The sequence below is a fragment of the Polyodon spathula genome, chromosome 3, assembly GCF_017654505.1.
Source record: "Polyodon spathula isolate WHYD16114869_AA chromosome 3, ASM1765450v1, whole genome shotgun sequence".
Classification (NCBI taxonomy): Eukaryota; Metazoa; Chordata; class Actinopteri; order Acipenseriformes; family Polyodontidae; genus Polyodon; species Polyodon spathula.
Window position 1 is genome coordinate 35,539,925 of NC_054536.1, and position 18,566 is coordinate 35,558,490.

Sequence of the window (18,566 nt, forward strand, 5' to 3'; positions counted from 1 at the left end):
ATGACCCCACAGCCTGTTCACCTGGTTCTGCAATGGTGCTCCATCACTGGACAGCTGCAGCTTTCTTTCAGCTTCAGGCAGCTCCTGCCCTTCAATGTGTCCTCTCTGCATTCCAGGAGGGATGACTTGTTTGAAGTATGATTCCAGTCCATCATCAAGGAGCTGGTCCACATCAATATCATCATCATCATAGTCATCCTCCTCTGTTGAAAAGAAGTGCAACATTACATACCAACATATTCCTGTAAAGCTGCACTTCATAGTACATGAACACTATACAGGATTTATAAAACAAAACAAAAAAACACCATGGTAGGAGATCAGTTCTAGCAGCTATGTTTACTAACAAACTGCCCACCACAGCTGTAAATCCAAAGTAAATAAACAAAACAAAAAATAAGTAGATCACGAAAAAACTGACCCAGGTACTAAATGATTCCGAAACACAGCAAGCTGGATTACCCGTGGTAAAACATTTCTCCAGATGCAAACAAAGACTCTGCCCCGAATTCCATTAGTAATTTAAGACATACATCAGACCTGTACTATTGCTGTTTATACCGTCTACAGACAGAAGTTTCTCATTTGCCAAAAAGCAGGAGATGCTTGCACTGAAATGATCACGGTCTGCTGCTTCATTGGTCAACTTTTCCTCCTGTGTTGTCACTGAATGTGGTGTTGCAGTTAGCTGGAAGCAAGAGATAAAGGCAAGCATGAACTTCACAACTAACTTTGTTCTGTCCAGGTGATTTCTCACTTATGATGCCAGCACGGCCTTTGAAGCCAAGCTTAAACTTTTTGTCATGCAGCTATAGAAATCCAACTGCATGCATTTCCCTTCCCTTTAGAGCCTGCCGACAAACATGCGACTAACTGAACCAAGTGTCTAATCTGGATGCTGATGTTAAGGTTAAGCAAAACGTCTGGTTCACAAATCTCATTGAAAAGCTTGAGGAGTACTGAGGAATAATTTTTTTGGTTTTTAATTTTTTTTTAAATACATTAGCTAGTGGGGTTTGACAATTTTAAATATGTTTTGCTTTATTAGACAGCACTGACATGCTTAGTTTCTAAGACTGCTACAGACAGTCACTAGTTGCAAAATCATAATTAATGTTTAATATACATGAATATTAGGTTTCTTTACCAAGTTATTTGGAATTTGGATTTTAGTGGTCTTACAGTTGTGAGGAGAAAACATTAGGTTACTACCATAACCCTGGTTTCCTGAAATAAAAATGTAACCATTACTGAATGGGTGTTTACCTCCTAAAAAAGATCAGAATCATGAATACTTTATACCAAAAGCTACTCTTTGATCCTGGACAGTCATGACCCCGCCCCCGAGGGATCAAATGTGCTGCAGTCACTGATCTCAGCCATTTTGAATGGTTACATTTCTATTAAATGGTCAGGAAACATTCCCTTTCCAGTACGAAACGTAACCATTACTGAGCAGGTGAGTATGCCCAAGGCATCGCAAAGACATTATTGCAGAACGACCGAAATGCTACAAGGCTAAGCAGAGAGGCTGCCCTGTGTATTACCATTCAGTTGCCCTTAACACTAAAATTACAAAACCAGGGTTTTGAGGATCAACGACATTGTCTGTAGAACCTACTGCAAGTATGGGGAGTAGCCCACACCACTGCACCGAATATGTCCTTGACAGATGCACCCTGGAATAACACCCACAAAGTTGCAATGCCCCTGGTGAAATGGCCAGCTCACAGGCATCAACCCTGATTCTGCTATCCACTTGGACAGCTGCTGTCTTGACCACAGGACTTTGTCCCATAGCTGAAAACTAGTTTATCCAACTTTTTGTCCTCTCAACATAAGCGTCTCACCCTGTAAGACTGGAAAGGAGATGAATGGAAAGCCTCTAATTAGACTGGTTGACATGGAAAGCAGAAACAGTCCAGCAAGAAGGCAGGATTGGTACGGTGCGTGACCTTTGTCCTGGCCTCTAAAAAAATAAGCAGGTTTTCACAATAGATAATGCCTGCATTTCACTCAACTGCTTTGCAGAGGCGACAGCAAGCAAGAAAGCTGCTTTAAAAGTCACTGGCTTCAAGTTTAATTATCTTGTGTGGAAACACTGGACTGGACAGTGATTCCAGGCATCTCAATCAGATTTGAAGCTGGAAAATGGCAGACTTCACAGAGTCAAACACTTAGGTTGAAAAGTTTCACACTCAAATTCAAAATCTGGAAAGCCTTCAAAACCGATAACATGCAGAACTACCAAAACTGCACAAATGGACCGATTTGAAGAAATTGCATCGCAAAGATAACCTAATTTCTGCAAACTTGGAATGAACTTCCACTTGCATATGGCACAATGCAGAATTACTCTCAACTATGTTTGTTTCCCTCTATATGTGCAAACAGGTATTCTCCCACTTGAATCACATCAAAAACTATTTGCACTCAAGACTAACAGAAGAAAGACTGAATGATTGCATTAAGCTAAACTTAACCAGCTATAAACTGGACTTAACAAATGAGCAAAACTGTGCAGCAGCAGACGTCACATTAAAAGAAGCACATCAAGTACAATAATCCGTCCCCCCCCCCACTTTATAGAAAAAAATAAAAAAGTACATAAATTCTGTGTTTATGATTGGCTCTTTGCAGAGCACTTGCTCTAAATTCATTTAATTTGGCTCACTTGCACAAGAAAAAGTTGCCGTTTGGTGTGGTTTCTACAGGACAGCAAACAAATTGTAGGTTTTATATACCTTTAAAAAAAAAAAAATGTTTGAAGTTCAAAAGACTGTGTATCTGTTGCTTCTGCTTGATATAGTTTCCAGTTTTTATGGGTTTTTTTAAGTTTTGGTTTGTTTGCATATTATTCTGATACAACATGTACATTTGATGCCTTTCTGGATTGCTGGTCATCCCGAAGTACATTTTTGTATGCAGAAAATGATTACAGCACAAGCTGGGAATGATGTTTATCCAGAACTGGTAAACACTGCATTTAAATTTCACTGACAATTTTGTAGTAAGCACGGTATTCACGCAGTGTTATCTTCAAAACAGTAGAATGGCCTCAAACACTTCTCTCAGTTATGCGGAGATACTTTGCTTGATTTGGGTCAAAGACGACCCAGCAGGCACTGAAAAATCCAGCTGCAGGTTGGAAATGTGAAACACCAAGTTATCAAAAAAGTGCCCAGTCATTTCAAGTTGAGATATCAAAAACACAAGCCAAGTTTCAAAAAACCATTGGGGCAACCTTGCCCAGCACAGAAAAAATAAATAAAAAAAATCAGCACAATTGTAAAAGCGTGGGGGTCAACATTGCCCCAACTGTTTTTACCAACTTGGCTGGTGTTTTTGATAAACTTCAAAATCGGCTTTTATTGTGCCTGAAAAACACGAGCCAAGTTAGTAGAAACAACTGTTCCTACTGCACGTGAGACAAGCACCACACTACAGACCTGCGTGTGGCATCTATAAAACACAGAACAGAGAATTTCTCAACATAGCAGTAATTTTATTACATAAATATAAAACTTCTTATACAGTGCTAACTCCGGCAAGAGTTATGCAGCCTGGGTGGAGGACAAAGTCAGCCAACTTATGTTGCTGGGTCCCTGGGAAGGAGCGACTCGAGCCACTGGCTTCATGCAGGGCACAAGGCCACAGTGGGATGTAACTAGCAACAGGATGTGCATACAGATATGCGTAAATAGAAAAACTATTACAGCGAGACGCTTAACCCTTTGCGGTCCAACATTGCAATTTTCCCTCACATTCCGGTCCCATCAAAAAGACAACAAGCACAAGTCGTCGTTTTTTCTCCAGAAAAAGCAGAGAAAACCTTTCAATGGCCGCGTGAGACCGATAGCAGCCGAGAGAAGCTTGTATGCACGACTATGAAGAGATGTGAAATACAGCAAACAAGTGGTAGGGCTTGGCTGGAGATGCAGTGCCTTTTAAACCTGATGCACCTAACCGGCACTGAATAAATAAAGGGTTAACAAGCACACTGTACACGGAATATAAGCAACAATGAATGTACTTATGGGAACAGGGCTCTCCAATCAGGTCAGTCTTCAAAGGAAAAATGGTGCAGAGATCTGTGACTGCAGTACTTTTGATCCCTCAGAGGCAGACTCAAAGAGTAGCTTTGGTATAAACTATTCAGGTCTAAGAGGTACACACCCATTTCAGTAATTGTTACATTTCATACTTGAAAGTGAACACATGGTTATGCAGGTTAAATCTGGCAAAGATGCAGGATTAAAAAAAATCAGTCAATGCAAGAGGTATTTATGTTTTTGTAATTTTTTTCCAGCTGCCACTTCTCTTTTGCAATCCATAGTCACTGTACTGTTCTATCCATGTTAAAAAGGGAATCAGCCTGATGGGTACATTGTGGGCAAACCAAACATTATTTATTTATTTATTTATTTTTTTTTTATTTATATATATATATATATATATATATATATATATATATATATATATATATATATATATATATATATATATATATATATATATATATTTTTTTTTTTTTTTTATATCAAATACTTTGGGTCATTAATTTTCGTGTTGTTTGAAACTTTAATTTAGATAGTGAGTTTCACACAAAGTGTACTATAATCAACACATTACCTTTGATGCCTTGATTTCTTTAGTGTGTGTTGGAGGCAACCCAGTGGAAAGGTCTACACACAACAAACAAAAAAAAAAAAGGGAAAAAGGAGGGGGGGGGGGGGGGGGGGGGGGGGGATCAGGTTCGATAAATCCAAATACATTAGAAACAGTTTGTTTTGAATGTCTTTCTGTTACTTTAGGTCACAGTATGCATCCACCATATGCTGTCTTGCACAATTAGTTAACATAACACTACATACATTAACTAAATGCCGCATGATGCGATTACCATTCACAACAATAAAATGACCTGAGGCTGGTTTCAATGACAAGTGTTTTACAGTATTACACAGAGCTGTTCATACCAGTCATAGGTTTAGATATTAGGCCTAGGGAGTGGCCTGGGTTTCCATTTGATGGGATGTTATCCGCTATAGAAGTAAACTCTTCCTGCTGGACTTTTACCAAGATATCAGACATACGATGAGCAGCAATGAAGTCATCAGCATCTTCTCTGTTAATAAAAAGGCAAGTGAATACCACACTTAAAAACAGTCATATACATTGCATAGCTTAAACAATTATTGTTGATTCACTTATTATTAGGTAAAACTTAAAAACATAATCATACATTGTGATGTGTGGTTTATTCAAAGAATTAAAAAAGGTTAAGTTCAGAATAGCCATCAATTCCAAAACTTTGTTGCTCATCTACGTTATATTACTCATACTAAAAGGAAAGGGTTTAAATATTGAAAACGCTTTAAAATTAAAAAACAAGAAAAAAGTTTGTATTATAGTCCCAAAGTTCCTTTGTATTCAATAATTAGTTTTAACTTTCACATGTTAAATAAACTGCAGTTCCACTTATTGTCAAGTTCTGCATAGAAAGTCAAAAGCAGAGGCAGATAGTCCAAGCGGTTTCAAATTAAACAGAGGTAAAGCAGCTCTGCACTGGACAACAGGGGTCACAGTCAAGATCAGACTTTAAAAGTTCATTTGTGTCCATTATATACGAGGCACACACATTCAGTCTGTTTTCCTCCTTTCGGACCTCAAAAGATGTCTGGCAGTCGTAAGACACACTCGCTCCTATGTCATGCCAGGTTCAGCTGAAGATCAAACCAGACCTTGTGTACTAATCTGATCGCGGTGTCTACTGAAAATACTTAAGATCCCCGCAGGCGCTTCAAATTCAGGTCAGTAATGTGAAGATAGTGTTTGGCCTTGTCATTACCAGCTTTTCTGTCATGACTGATAAGGAAGACATTATTGTTGGTTTTAAACTCGCTGTTGAGATGCTAAAACTTCTATTGTGTAGAGCAAAAAAGGTGAAAGAGCTTTGTTACAATGTTCCCAGATTGTGGGGGAACAAAAAAAAAGTCTGATGTTAGAGATCAGGGGTGTGCAATTCTTGAAAGTCTTGTTGTCCAAAGAGAGAAAATGCTTGAAAAAATCTGCTTGCCCCCTCACCATCCCACAAAAACATAGCTTTTAGGATTTTGCCTTTGTTAAGCAATGAACACAATCAACTGATGAAACAGGTTTGTAGTTGTGCCTCTTCTGACTTGGAAGCCACCACTGCTACAGAACAGTACAACTATTGTATTGGTCATTTAAGTTTAGCAAATTAAGTCGATCGGATGTCCTTGATTTTTGTCTGCCTTTCTCCTGCCCTAATATTTTATGCAAAGTATGTTAGTGACATGGTCTTAATTTAAATGCTATATTAAATGTTGTATATAGTGCATTTCTAAGCATATGCTGACAAAGGTTCTTAAGCTCTGGCAAGCCAATGCCCTAATTTTTGCTGCTGAATCTATAATTTTGGTAATTGTAAACACATGGCATTTAGAAATTAACCCCAATAAAAATACTTACACTTTTTCTTTTATTATTTGCAATTCTATTTATTCCGTATTTAAATATTAGAAATGAAGATTAAGTGCTATCAAACCTGGACTGAAATATTCAACTTCAAAAACAACAAAAACCTCAAGAAAGATAAGATAGTTTTTTTTTTTTTTTATTTTTTTATTTGCATTACTATCAAAACAAAATTCTGTGTAGTATCCAATAACTAATTCATTAACCACAACACCATGACATACGTCAAATGAAAATCCACATACAGTACCATGCAAGTCAAGTTTTCCCATTCTCTTCTATGATCAGTTTCTCAGGTCTAGTGTTTCAGGTTTCATTCTAAGGCAGCGCTAGTACTGTGAAATGTGCAATGAAAAGACAGGAGAGGGCCAGGTGACATTTGTATCCAATTGCGTGTCACGTAGCGATTCTAATCTACCTGTGGGCATTTAGAAGACAGATATTGCGGGAAGTCATTCACCTTTGACAAGTACACAAACACACACATATATTTAGAAAATGATTGAGTGCGAAGAGCCAATCAGCTTCCAGATCTAGCAGGCTTCTATTTTGCATAGATGCCCGCCAGAGCGTTGAAGTGCTTAACTGTGAATTTAAATTTAAATCAATCCGCAGAGACATTCTAATCTACAACAAATCTGATAACGTAAAAAGCTACTTACATACTTTGACGCTGGTCTTGAGACAAGCGAAATCATATGTCTGACAGGACACCTTAATGAAGGCTCAATTCGTAAATATTGGAGAGCAAAATCAACAGGAAAGACACGATTGGTCCACAATTCTGTCATCAGCTGGATCCAAACCCCCGTCTCAAAACCAACCAGTCAAACTGACAACGGTTTCAGTTCTTACCACATGAGCCAATCCACTCCCTTCCAGCTTGACTGACGTGCCGCCTCCAGCAAGTTTGGAGTCCGACTCTACATAACACAGACTACTCAACAATCCTACAGTTAATTTATCTGGCAATGTCATTATAGTAATAAAAACAGTTCAACATGTATGTCGCTCTTCTACTGTAATTACGTTAGGGACTATTTTCTTCAGTGGAAGGTTACCCAGCAAAATATTAGAAGTTGAAAGTAAATACAGATTTTAAAGTTTTTTTTTTTTTTTTTTTTTAAAAAGAGAGAAAATAAATGGTTTTCTAATACCGATAAAGCCCTCTTGATACGTGCTCCATTGTGTGGTAAATGACCTTGACTTTCGTTCCTGCACTCGCCTACAGCTCGGGACGCATAACTCCAGTCGGTCATCTAATTCAAGGTAGAGCCCGCATCAACAAAAAAATAAATACATAAATAATGTATAGGACAGATAAGAGTTTTAAATTGTTTTATTATTAGTTTTACTTGTTTAGTTGTAGTTTATATAGTTTTTAGCTAAATCTAAACATGGCAACGTACATGGAAAACAACAAGTGACGAAGATTTCAAATTGGTTCGGAGGATTTCAGCAACAGTGATGCTGACTTATCTTTCAGTGATGATGATAATGAAGAGTATGTGGATCCAAGCACAGTACAAACTGTACAAACAAAAGAGCATGCAGCTACTTTACAGGTAAGCCAGCTGCAGACAGGAAGCTGTTTGGTTTAAAATGGCAGTGCTGTGACGAAACACTATCAAAACACAGCACTGGGTAGAGGCAATGAAGCAGGCGTCAGCGGCAGCCAGAACCATCACAATTCCTGCGCAAAGTAGCCCTGTACACGACTGTGATTATCCCTCCAACACAAGGCAAGCAGAGACCGCAAAAAAAAAGGGTGCAGGGTCTGCTATGAAAATGAAACCAAAAGAAAGGACACAAGAAAAATGTGCAGTGGTTGTGAAGGCAACCCCAGGTACGGTTGTATGGAGCATTTCAATAAACGGCAGAGCAAGTTGACAATGGCACACATTTTGATGTTTAACTTTTTTTTGATAATTATGGTTTACTGGATTACTATTGTTATTAGCAACATTTTTGTTTTCATTGTTCAAACAAAAAATAAAATGTGTTTTTATCTCTACATTAAACATGGGTATGTAGAACACAGGAGCATAAAGGGTTAATGAAACACTTTACATCATTTATTTTTATTTTAAATCATCATATATGTTAACATTTTATAGCAATTACAGGCTTAAACATTATTTTTAAAATTATGGTGTATGAAGTCAAGGGGATGAAAATTCAACTATATTTTTTTAAATACAATACTGACAAACAAAATTGGTCTGTCTATAGAAATAGGAAAAGGAGAAACCTAATCTAAATATTTATTATGGTTTTCACAACATCAGGTTCAAGTTTTAATCCTGTAAAATGGGTAAGCTTCACAGCGTATTCAACAATAAACATGTTCGTTTTACATAACATTTGGTGGGGTTTCTACAGGACAGCAAACAAATTGTAGGTTTTACATACCTTTATGTAAAAGACTGTGCATTTGTTTCTGCTGTGATACAGTTTAGTTATTTTATGTTTTGGTTTGTTTGTTTACATACATATTATTCTGATAAAGCACATGTCTGATGCTTTTCTGGAGCACTGGTCATCTTGAAGTTTATTTATTTAATGCAGAAAATTGATTATAGCAAGAGTTGGGAAACTTGTTTCCATGTTATTCCAGAACTTCTGAACACTGCATTTCATTTCAGCTTCACTGATAACTTCTTGGTAAGCACAATATTCACGCTGCACTACAGTTGTCGGATTTCTTTGACACTAGCCATTTCCTTTGTTGTAGTTTGCTACAAGGGCTTGCTTTTTTATTTATTTATTTATTTACTTACATAAGACTGAATGTTAAACTACCACAAATTGTGTATTTTGGTCTGTCATTAATTAGTGGCCAATGTTCACTAAATGCTTGTATTTAACATGTTTTCTTGAATTATTACATTAAATTGCAGGTTGCCAATACTTTTGTCCGCAGCTGTAAATTCTTACATTGTACTTGGTTTGATTGAATGAGCAGCAGGCCACACCGCAAGTTTCAATGTGAAAGTTGAATATTAAAAATTAACAATGACACATTCTCAATTAAATAATATTGCAGCCTATTTCACTAAAGTAAACTCTATCGCCTTTTTTCAATGAATATAAAATTTAGCAGAGAACAAAAACTAAACTGAAAGCTACCGAGCCTGTATTTTTTGGAGTCTCTGCTAAACTGCCTAGCAGCTTGTTTCAGTCACTCATTTCTAAGCTGCTAGTGCTAGCTATTGTATATTCATTTTAAACTGTTTAAAAGCAAACCATGACAAACATTCTAATTGCAAGAATACATGAAAAAGTGGCGGGGAAAAATATATAGGTGCCCCCCCCCCCCAATCAAAGTGGGGAGGCACATGTCCCCTCTTCGAAATCGGTTAGGTGCTTATGGCTGTATGGCTTTCCTTATTTATCACATGAAAATCCAAAATTTGCAGCCATTTAGTCCTGCCTTATTTTAGTCTGGGAAGTTGCTACTTTCAATGTAGTTTGCTACTGTGTTTACAGAGTCTCCTCCCACTAGTACCAGGCTGTTGCAGTTTTTATAGTAGTTTTCTATAAATCTTCCTTTCCCAATGTCTTGTGCTCTCCCTTTCAAGTGGACAGGCATGCTCCTTATATTTCGTATTCACTTATTTATTTTTAAAATGTGGTTGACAGGAGACACGTTAATTAGCAGGTTAGGTTGAAACAAACTCATACATTAAAATTTAGATTTAAAAAAAAATGTACATACATTTAAAGGCATACAAAGAAACACTTGTTTAACAAAAACTTTGTATTACTTACAAATCATCTTTGAAACTGAGGGCAAACTTTCCTTTCTGTGCATTTAAGGACTCCAATAATGGGTGTGACAATTGTCCATCTTCTAAATATGATGCCTGGATATCAGGAACCCTGCAGTGAAAGTTAAAACAGACATTTTCCAGCATCAATGTGTTCTAGGTTAAAAAATATCAAATCTGAGGTTGGTAACAATAAACCTGCAACCACACACCATGTTGAAATCCAAGTCTGTTCAGTCAATCCCAGTAGTATGCAGGAGAGCCCTATTCAGTTAAAATAGCGTAATGCAGCTTCAGGTCACATCAGCCAATCATATTTGTGACATTACTTTCAAAACACATGTATCCATAGCAGCAGTTGTAGCCCAGAAACTGTGATGCTATTCTATCTGTGCATCACACGGATCAATGCAAAAAAAGAAACTTGAAATACAGCATTGCGTACAGTGTTAGTAGGACAACAGTTTTGGTTTTGACTCCTGTATTTGTATCCTAACTGCCAACTTCGTTAGAAACAACAAGCAAACGTGTCACAATATGTAGTACACAAGACCAGATGCAGCATCAGGAAGTCAAAGTTTAAATCTAGAACGTACACTTATTTTATCAAAGCATCTAGCGGAAAGACAAACAAAATTCGCAGTGCCAGCTCACCTGTTGTTGGATCCTGGTTTAATTTTAGCTATAGTGGAAGCAGCTACGGGAAGTCCCAGACTGGAGCAGAGTGTAACATTTCCTAGAACTCCACTACTGTTACTACCCAGGGAATTTGAAAGGAAGCTTGGAAACGACTCGTCTTCAATGTTGCGGAAGCTTTCCGTCATATTGTGGCGATGTGCTCCACTTCTGCCGGAGAAAAAAAAAGAAATAAATTAAATCCCAGCTTGGCACTCGCCAACAGCAATGGGAGGAATCAGGGCACAAGCCAATGAATCTTAAGATAAAGTTCAAGCTGTTCAATGTAGGGCAAAAAGGGTTGCCATGCAGTGTAGAACTTTTTGGTAGACCCACATTAAGTAGGGATGTGCTTCGGTAAACTTTTATGAACGTTTAAACTTTGCAATGTCAGCATTTAAAGCATATCCACACACTCTTTATAGTACCATGTGATACCGACAGCCCTGGTTAGTATTTTCTAAGCAAACAAATCCTGAATAAGCAAATAGTGTTTTAACATCGCAAAGACAAGTTTAAAAAAATAAATAAAAACACCTACATTACAGCATATTGAAATGTTTATTTATGGTTGTAATAAAAGTTGCTAGTGAAGATAACTTTATACTATACACATATTGAACATGTTTTCGGATATTATGTTTTTAGAATAGTGTGTTTCTTAAAAGGTTCAATTAACAACAAAACAGGAACCTATTATGTTTTTTGTTTTTTTTGTTATAAGTAACTTTACCCCAAATTACATGGTTTAAAATATATATATATATATATATATATACACATATATATATATAAATTTTTTTAAAAAAGACAAAGATCACCCACTGTGCAGAGCGAAAGAGAGTTGAGCCTACAATTGAATCTGGAAAACGTAATTACCAAGGATAAATTACCACAATATTTTGGAATTTTAAAAAACACTGACTGATATTAAAGTCTGCCTCAGTGATTTAAAACTTTGCAGTCTTTGATAGTAGAAGTGGGATTTTCGAGACCTATTGTTGCTCGAGACGAGTACTTGAACATTACAATTTCCAAGTACTCTAATGAAACACCACTCTTCTCTACATACTGTGCTAGTGTACATAAACCTCCCAAACATTGCCATAAGTCGTATTTTAAATGCCAAATTAACACACAATCAAGTTATATAGTAAGTAATTAATGTAATGCTTGCCTTCTTGTGCATTTAATTATATATGGTCAAGCATTACTAAATAACGTAAAGTATTCAAATTCACGTATACACACCTTTACATTAAATTGTAAAAAGGGATGCCTGGCGTAACTGTTTGAAGTGTGTCTCAGTTGTCCTTTACTTTAGTGCAGTAGTTCCAACATACAAAACTGTACTAAACATAAAATGGCCATTTGGTCCAAGAGCTTACAAAAAATGTAATATGGTCTAATCAGAACGAAGCATCCATTTCATTTATGCCTGTTGACATGTTCCGCTACACATCTGAATTTCACAGTTTATTCTACTTGTTATCTAGTGATGTGGAGATGAGGAGATTTTTTTAATCTGTTCCGAATTGGGTATTTCGATTCCGGTTTGAAAACTATTTTGAAAAACAGTGTCAGTGTGAGCAAAAGTGGGAGTTAATAAATAGACTGCGAAAACTGGAGATACATAGATGTTTTGCAAATGGAAAAATATTTGACACTGTACGTAAGATATGATCCATAAACGATGCACCTTTTGCAATGTTCTGACAATATTGTGCAATCTATGAAATTGCGCTATACAATTAAAGTTACCAAAATAATCAATAATCTTCAATTATAACAAAAGCCATTATGTGCTTGTATATTAACCTTGTTAAATCGGAAATTTCACAAAGCTTACAATTAAAAGAATCTTTAACCACATGGTATGTGCAGACAGCTGAAATCACGTCATGTTTGGCTTGGGGATGTCTTGCGAATGATCCAATCAAGGTGCAGAACATTCACTTTACCTAAAGAGTTTATTACTTTATGTAAACACGAGACTGAATTATTCTCCAGGGAAATATATAATAAATGAAAACTCTAAAAACTGTTATTACTGTAAAACATTTTGCAGACCTTTTTTTCCTAATGTGTGAATGTGTCAATAATAATTTCTGTCAAATACATTTGATAACCAACGTTTTAATAATCAGTTTTACTAAAAACATAATAGTACTCACTGGAACCTGATCCTGATATTTGTATTCGGTTTGTCGGTTCCACAGCAGGAACCGGTTCACACATCACTACTATTTTCCAAACCATGGCACAAGGAAAGATATGTCAGCAATATTCCGTAATAGTAAATATTTTATGTATGCATCTACATGTTGTTTATAAGAGTGACTGGGCTTCAGTTATTTTTGCTTTATGAATTATTTCTGTTATCCTCTGAACTAATAACAGACTGTATAAAATGTAATTAATTGATGTTTATTAAATGCCATTGTTAATTTTTTCTGTGGCACGGAGGCGATGACTAAACTCAGCTGATCCTTAAGGGGGGGTGTTAAGAAAAAGGATGAGAAACACAGTTAGATGTTTACATTTGAGAGACTAAATAGTTTCACAGTTCTTAATTTGCAGTTTTGTTATGGTGCATTGCTGGACACTCAGTTCAGGGGAAAAAAGGTATGCTGTTTTTAAGCACACATTCTAACCCCTTTCGTGAAAGCGCACGTTTTACTAGTTAAAAAGCAGAACTACAGTAGGTTGTGTTTCGTTCACCATTCTGTTATCTCACCGACTCGATTCATAACACAGGAAGGTGGCCCATTATGGCTAACAAACACTGCTGCAGCAGGGGGGTCCTGGTTTTGTCCCGCCAGAATTTCCCATTCAGTATATTCATATTCGCTGTATGGCAAATTCAGGCAGGCTATTTTTCAGGTTTGATGTTCTAATCACTTAAGGTAGTAAAACAAAAGTGGACCTATGTGGTCATTGATATTCTGATAGGTTAAGGATTAAGGGGTGATATCATAAGGTTACATCTATATTAACCCCAATATTGTATTGGTCTTGTTGACTTATAACCTGTGCTTAGGGAAAATGTAATACCCAACTGTTCGACTGCATTGAATAAAACATCTTTGTTGAAATCTACAACGGAATTCAGAATCACAATAATTACTAATACTCACGGATGCTCGAAGAAAAAAAAAAAAACTCTAACTTCTAGTTTTTAAAACATTATGCATAATGTGTTGATAACAGAAAAAAAAAAGCAACTCGAGGGCCAAAGTCTTCTGAGTTTCATTCCAATTTGAACTCCCGATAAGTTTAATTAACCCAATTATTTGCCGAAGTAGACATATTAAAAAAATTAGTTAAGGTATTTTACAGTTTTACTGTAAATATAAGTTGCAATCAACAATAGCAAGATGCAGTGGGGTTGAACTGAATGGGTGGGCCAGTGACAACACTAAATGTGTATCAATTAAAAGGAGCTGACACAAGGGATATAGTGTCTGTCTTGGTAAATATATGGATAACCAGATGTTTGAGTCCTCATTTGATTGGTTTAACTTTACAACACCTCATATTGACTGGTTTAATATTACAACATCTAAAGTTCTTGTAGCTTGTCTGACAAACTAAAGTTTGGTTCTGTACTGCTCCTCCTGCAGCCTTCAGTTGCACTCCCATCCGTTCCTGAGAGATTTAAAACTACACCCAGCCCCACCCGTTCCTGCCAGTTTAATTCCCGCAAACAGAGAAATGCCTTCCCATACTGTCCTAATATAGACTGTATATTTATTATCATCAAAACAAATGTATTTTATGGAATCATTTTAAATACATGACTTTTTTAAAGGAATGTTGTATCATAGTATAATGTTGAACTAGTATAAGTTTTTTTTTTTTTTTTTCTATTTTTGAAAAAGCCATTGTAAACCTGTCCCCAGTTTTCAACATCATTACCGTAACAGTGTATTGCCCCCTAGTGAAAATGCACCTTGGGCCACCCCTTTGAGCATGTGATCATGAAAAGAGATCACACCATTTCCAATATGGCCACATGGTGAGTAGATCAGTTTCAAACATTTCTTTAAACAAAAAATTAGGCCTACTTCGTGTCTGATTAGGTTTATTATGCATCATTGCCGTGCATGCTATTCTGCTAGGATTAAATGCTTTACGAAACAAATGATTATAGGTTAGAACTGTCATGATTTATATGTTCAAAGTTAGGCAAGGGCAGAATATGTAGGCTTCAGATTTTTATAAATTCATTAAAAAGGGTGTCAGCTTTAACATTACTGGGGAGTTGGTTTCAGACCCACACAATTCTGTGAAAAAAAAATAAAATAAAAAAAAAAAAAAACACCTCCTGTTTTCTGTTCTGAATGCCCCTTTATCTAATCTCCATTTGTAACCACTGGTTTCTTTTTTTCAGTTTGAAAAAGTCCCTTGAGTCGACACTGTCAATACCTTTTAAAATTTTGAATGCTTGAAATCAGATTGCCGGAATAATTCTAGTCACTCTTCTTTGCACTCTTTCTAGAGCAGCAATATCTTTTTTTGTAGCGAGGTGACCAGAACTGTAAAGGGTTATGCAAGGTGAAAGTATCAATAAAAGGCCTCAAACCCACCAAATCCAACAGGGTAGAAATACACACAATACAAGTGGCCAGGCAGTGCATATCCTAATGCTTTTCTGTATTTACACTTTACTCTTTAAACAAATAAATAAAATTAAAAAAGGCATAAACACACCGGACATGATGTGACAGATGAATGTGTCGTACAACACACTGCACCACAACTAATATATATATATATTCTTTTCTGTGTGCCAAGAGGACATTGCTGCCCTTTCTCTGACATGTTTTTGTTTGGTTCGATTGTCGTGTTCCACAAATCTCATACAGCGTCTACTGCTCTCTGTACTCCTAACTCACATCACCTCACTGGCAGAAGTAAAAGTTGTATATTAGTAAAGGGTTAAGGGGTTCATACTTTAAAAAAAAAAAAAAGTTTGGTATACTTTTAAATCATTGCTAACTTATTTCTTAATCAAAAATCAGTACAAAACCTGATAAGTGCCAAAACTAAGTCTAAACTTCAATTTTATTAGTCAAATATGAAAATCAACGCTTAACTTTTGAAAACACAAATATCTTCACTAAATGTGTAATATTATAATGCCTAATCAATTGTATGTATACTGAGTATCAAAAGAAACAATTATTTAACACATTTATTTTTGAAAAAATAAGGTATATAAAAATGGACAAACAATGTTTTTGGTTTCTTTTTAATCACTCGATCATTCATCCTTGACCATGACACGCTTGAGTGACTATGACTGAAGCATATGCACTTAAAATCACCTAATTACTGAGACAGTTGATTCACTGGATATGGACTGATTTCAGCCATTGAATTGCAAGCTTGCATAAAAGCAATAAAGAAAATCACAAAAAAACACCAATATGCCACGTCTGTCAAGAGAGCAGCACATTCATGCAATCAGCATGTTGGAGGCTGGACTAGGGCTGCTTACTGTGGATCGCGGTATTGGGTGCTCACAGCCAGCAATTTCAAACTTGGCAAGACGGTATAACCAGACACACTATGTCAATGACAGGCCATGAACTGGAAGACCAAGAGTCAAAACTTGCCCAAAACTGACTATCATTTTGCAGCATCTTTGTGATGTCAACGGTTAAAATCAGCACAATAAAAAGTCACTGCACCTGTTTAAAACAGTTTGTTATTTCTCAAATCAAGTGAATTGTATCCAAACATATGATACATTTCTTTTGATGCTCATATATAAGCAATATGTTTCTTTTGATGCTCAGTATATATTTCACTTTATACAGCAGTTTTTTGTTGTTACGGTAATGACAGATTTATGTGCTAAAACATTTTTTAACAATATTAAATACATCAAATTCAGCTCGGCTGAGTTAGGTTACACGCAGTTAAGATTTGTTATTTAAAATTTTGGTTATTTCAGAATGGCCCACAAACTGTAACATAAAGTATCAGAAAAATGCTACTGCATAAAAATACAAATAAACAAACAGTAGCAAATTAAGAGTTTGGGGTAGCCAAATGCTACCAAATATGTGTTAACTTCAAGGATAGATAGATAGTTTGTTGTTATTCATATAGGAAGATTGGGGCCCAGTAGTGTATGTTTATTGTTTCTGGCAATTTATGCACTACAGTGCAGTCTTTGGAAGTCAGTGGAATTGTGGAACATTTTTTGTACCTATTTCTTTAAAGACGATACCTGCTGTAAACTAACAGCTTTTGCCAAACTAGTGTAGAGATCATTCTGAGCGTCTTTTTGGTCCATGTGTACGAATGCCGACAGCCACCTGACGCTGTTCTTTAAAGTGCTTCATTGCCTGACATGTATCCCACCCGTGGACAGTTCAAAAACAAAATACAACCCCCCCCAGTCCCAACAGTCCAGCTACACCGTACACGTTACATAACCAGAATGCTCAGCGCGAGGTTGCTTACGCTGTTCTAGCAAATGCGCGCAACCCCCCCCCCCCCCCTTCAAGAAAATATGAGATAACTTTTTTTTTTTTTTTAAACTCATAACCTCATTACGTAGAACTGTTTGTACGGTAAGATTCGCATCCACATTATTTTTGTTTGTCTTGTTAATGAAACATAGCTAGTGTCACAACACTGTAGTCTGTAAATATGTCTACTGGTACTTAACAAAAAAAAAAAAAACAATAAGAATATTTTTTTTTATTATTATTATTAAAACAGACAACTAACGACAACATATTTCTTCTTCACATTGTACTACTTAAACTTAGTAAGCATTTACACCGAGATTGAGCCGAGACCTGGGATCCGCTTGATCAGGCCACACAGCTCGGGAAACTCGTCTCACTCAGAAAAACACTCCGCATGTTGTAATCGCAATCGGTTTAAAAAGAGAAACTTCTTTTCAAATTTAAATTACAATATTACCTGTATCGTGTGTGTAATAGAAGAGTTTACTGTTTTGAGACTTACTTTTGTTTTTTTCAATCTGGTCTTTCTCGCACACCGTCTCCTGCTGTAGCCCCAAAACAAGTTCCAAAGAGACCAAAATAAATCTCCACCTTCTGAACCGTGAACCACTTCATACAAAACTTCACACACCACATATACTGAACACTCAGTAAGCGACTGACTGCATGTACACCTTCTGCACTTTTGTAATAAAATAAACCCGATAATAAATTACTCTGATAGAAACCGCCAAAAGTTACCGGTACTGTCTTCTAGTTTACTTAGACATAAACAATCTGAAACAGCCGCACAGAGAGCAGCCATCCGGTAAATTTTATACACAGGAAACCCGCGCTAGCGTCCCCAAAATATAGGCGGGACAACATCTCAGGCATTGTGTCGTTGGAGGAGAAGAAATTAAACGGTCATAGAGAAGGTTTTAATTCGCTTATTTTCTTATCAATATTGCAGAATACTCGGAGTCTATTGGTCAGAAAGAACATGATAGAGTGAAGTTTAATGCAGTGCTTGACAGAACTAACAGTGGATATGGGACAGTTTGTTTAATTTAATTAGGTTGCATATCTTTCATGGTATACCAGTATTTGGCTCCATCTTCTCGTTATTCATTTCCCGTGTTAAATGGCCTTT

The 18,566-nt window shown here is 36.5% G+C and overlaps 1 protein-coding gene across 4 annotated transcripts in view; it reads right to left on the bottom strand.

The window, feature by feature from the left end:
- cep192 (centrosomal protein 192) overlaps nucleotides 1–18,252 on the bottom strand; it is a 98,718-nt gene extending 80,466 nt beyond the window's left edge. For 2 of the 4 annotated variants that reach the window (XM_041245155.1, XM_041245153.1), the window contains exons 1-7: nucleotides 17,937–18,252; nucleotides 10,926–11,117; nucleotides 10,273–10,383; nucleotides 4,980–5,128; nucleotides 4,633–4,685; nucleotides 541–688; nucleotides 22–203 (exon numbers count right to left, since the gene is read on the bottom strand). In XM_041245155.1, coding sequence (XP_041101089.1) covers nucleotides 22–203; nucleotides 541–688; nucleotides 4,633–4,685; nucleotides 4,980–5,128; nucleotides 10,273–10,383; nucleotides 10,926–11,095 — 813 coding nt within the window. In that variant the 5' untranslated portion in view covers nucleotides 11,096–11,117; nucleotides 17,937–18,252. The remainder of the gene's footprint in view (nucleotides 1–21; nucleotides 204–540; nucleotides 689–4,632; nucleotides 4,686–4,979; nucleotides 5,129–10,272; nucleotides 10,384–10,925; nucleotides 11,118–17,936) is intronic. The other 2 variants (XM_041245154.1, XM_041245156.1) reach the window with 2 other exon arrangements.
- Nucleotides 18,253–18,566: the final 314 nt, after the last annotated feature.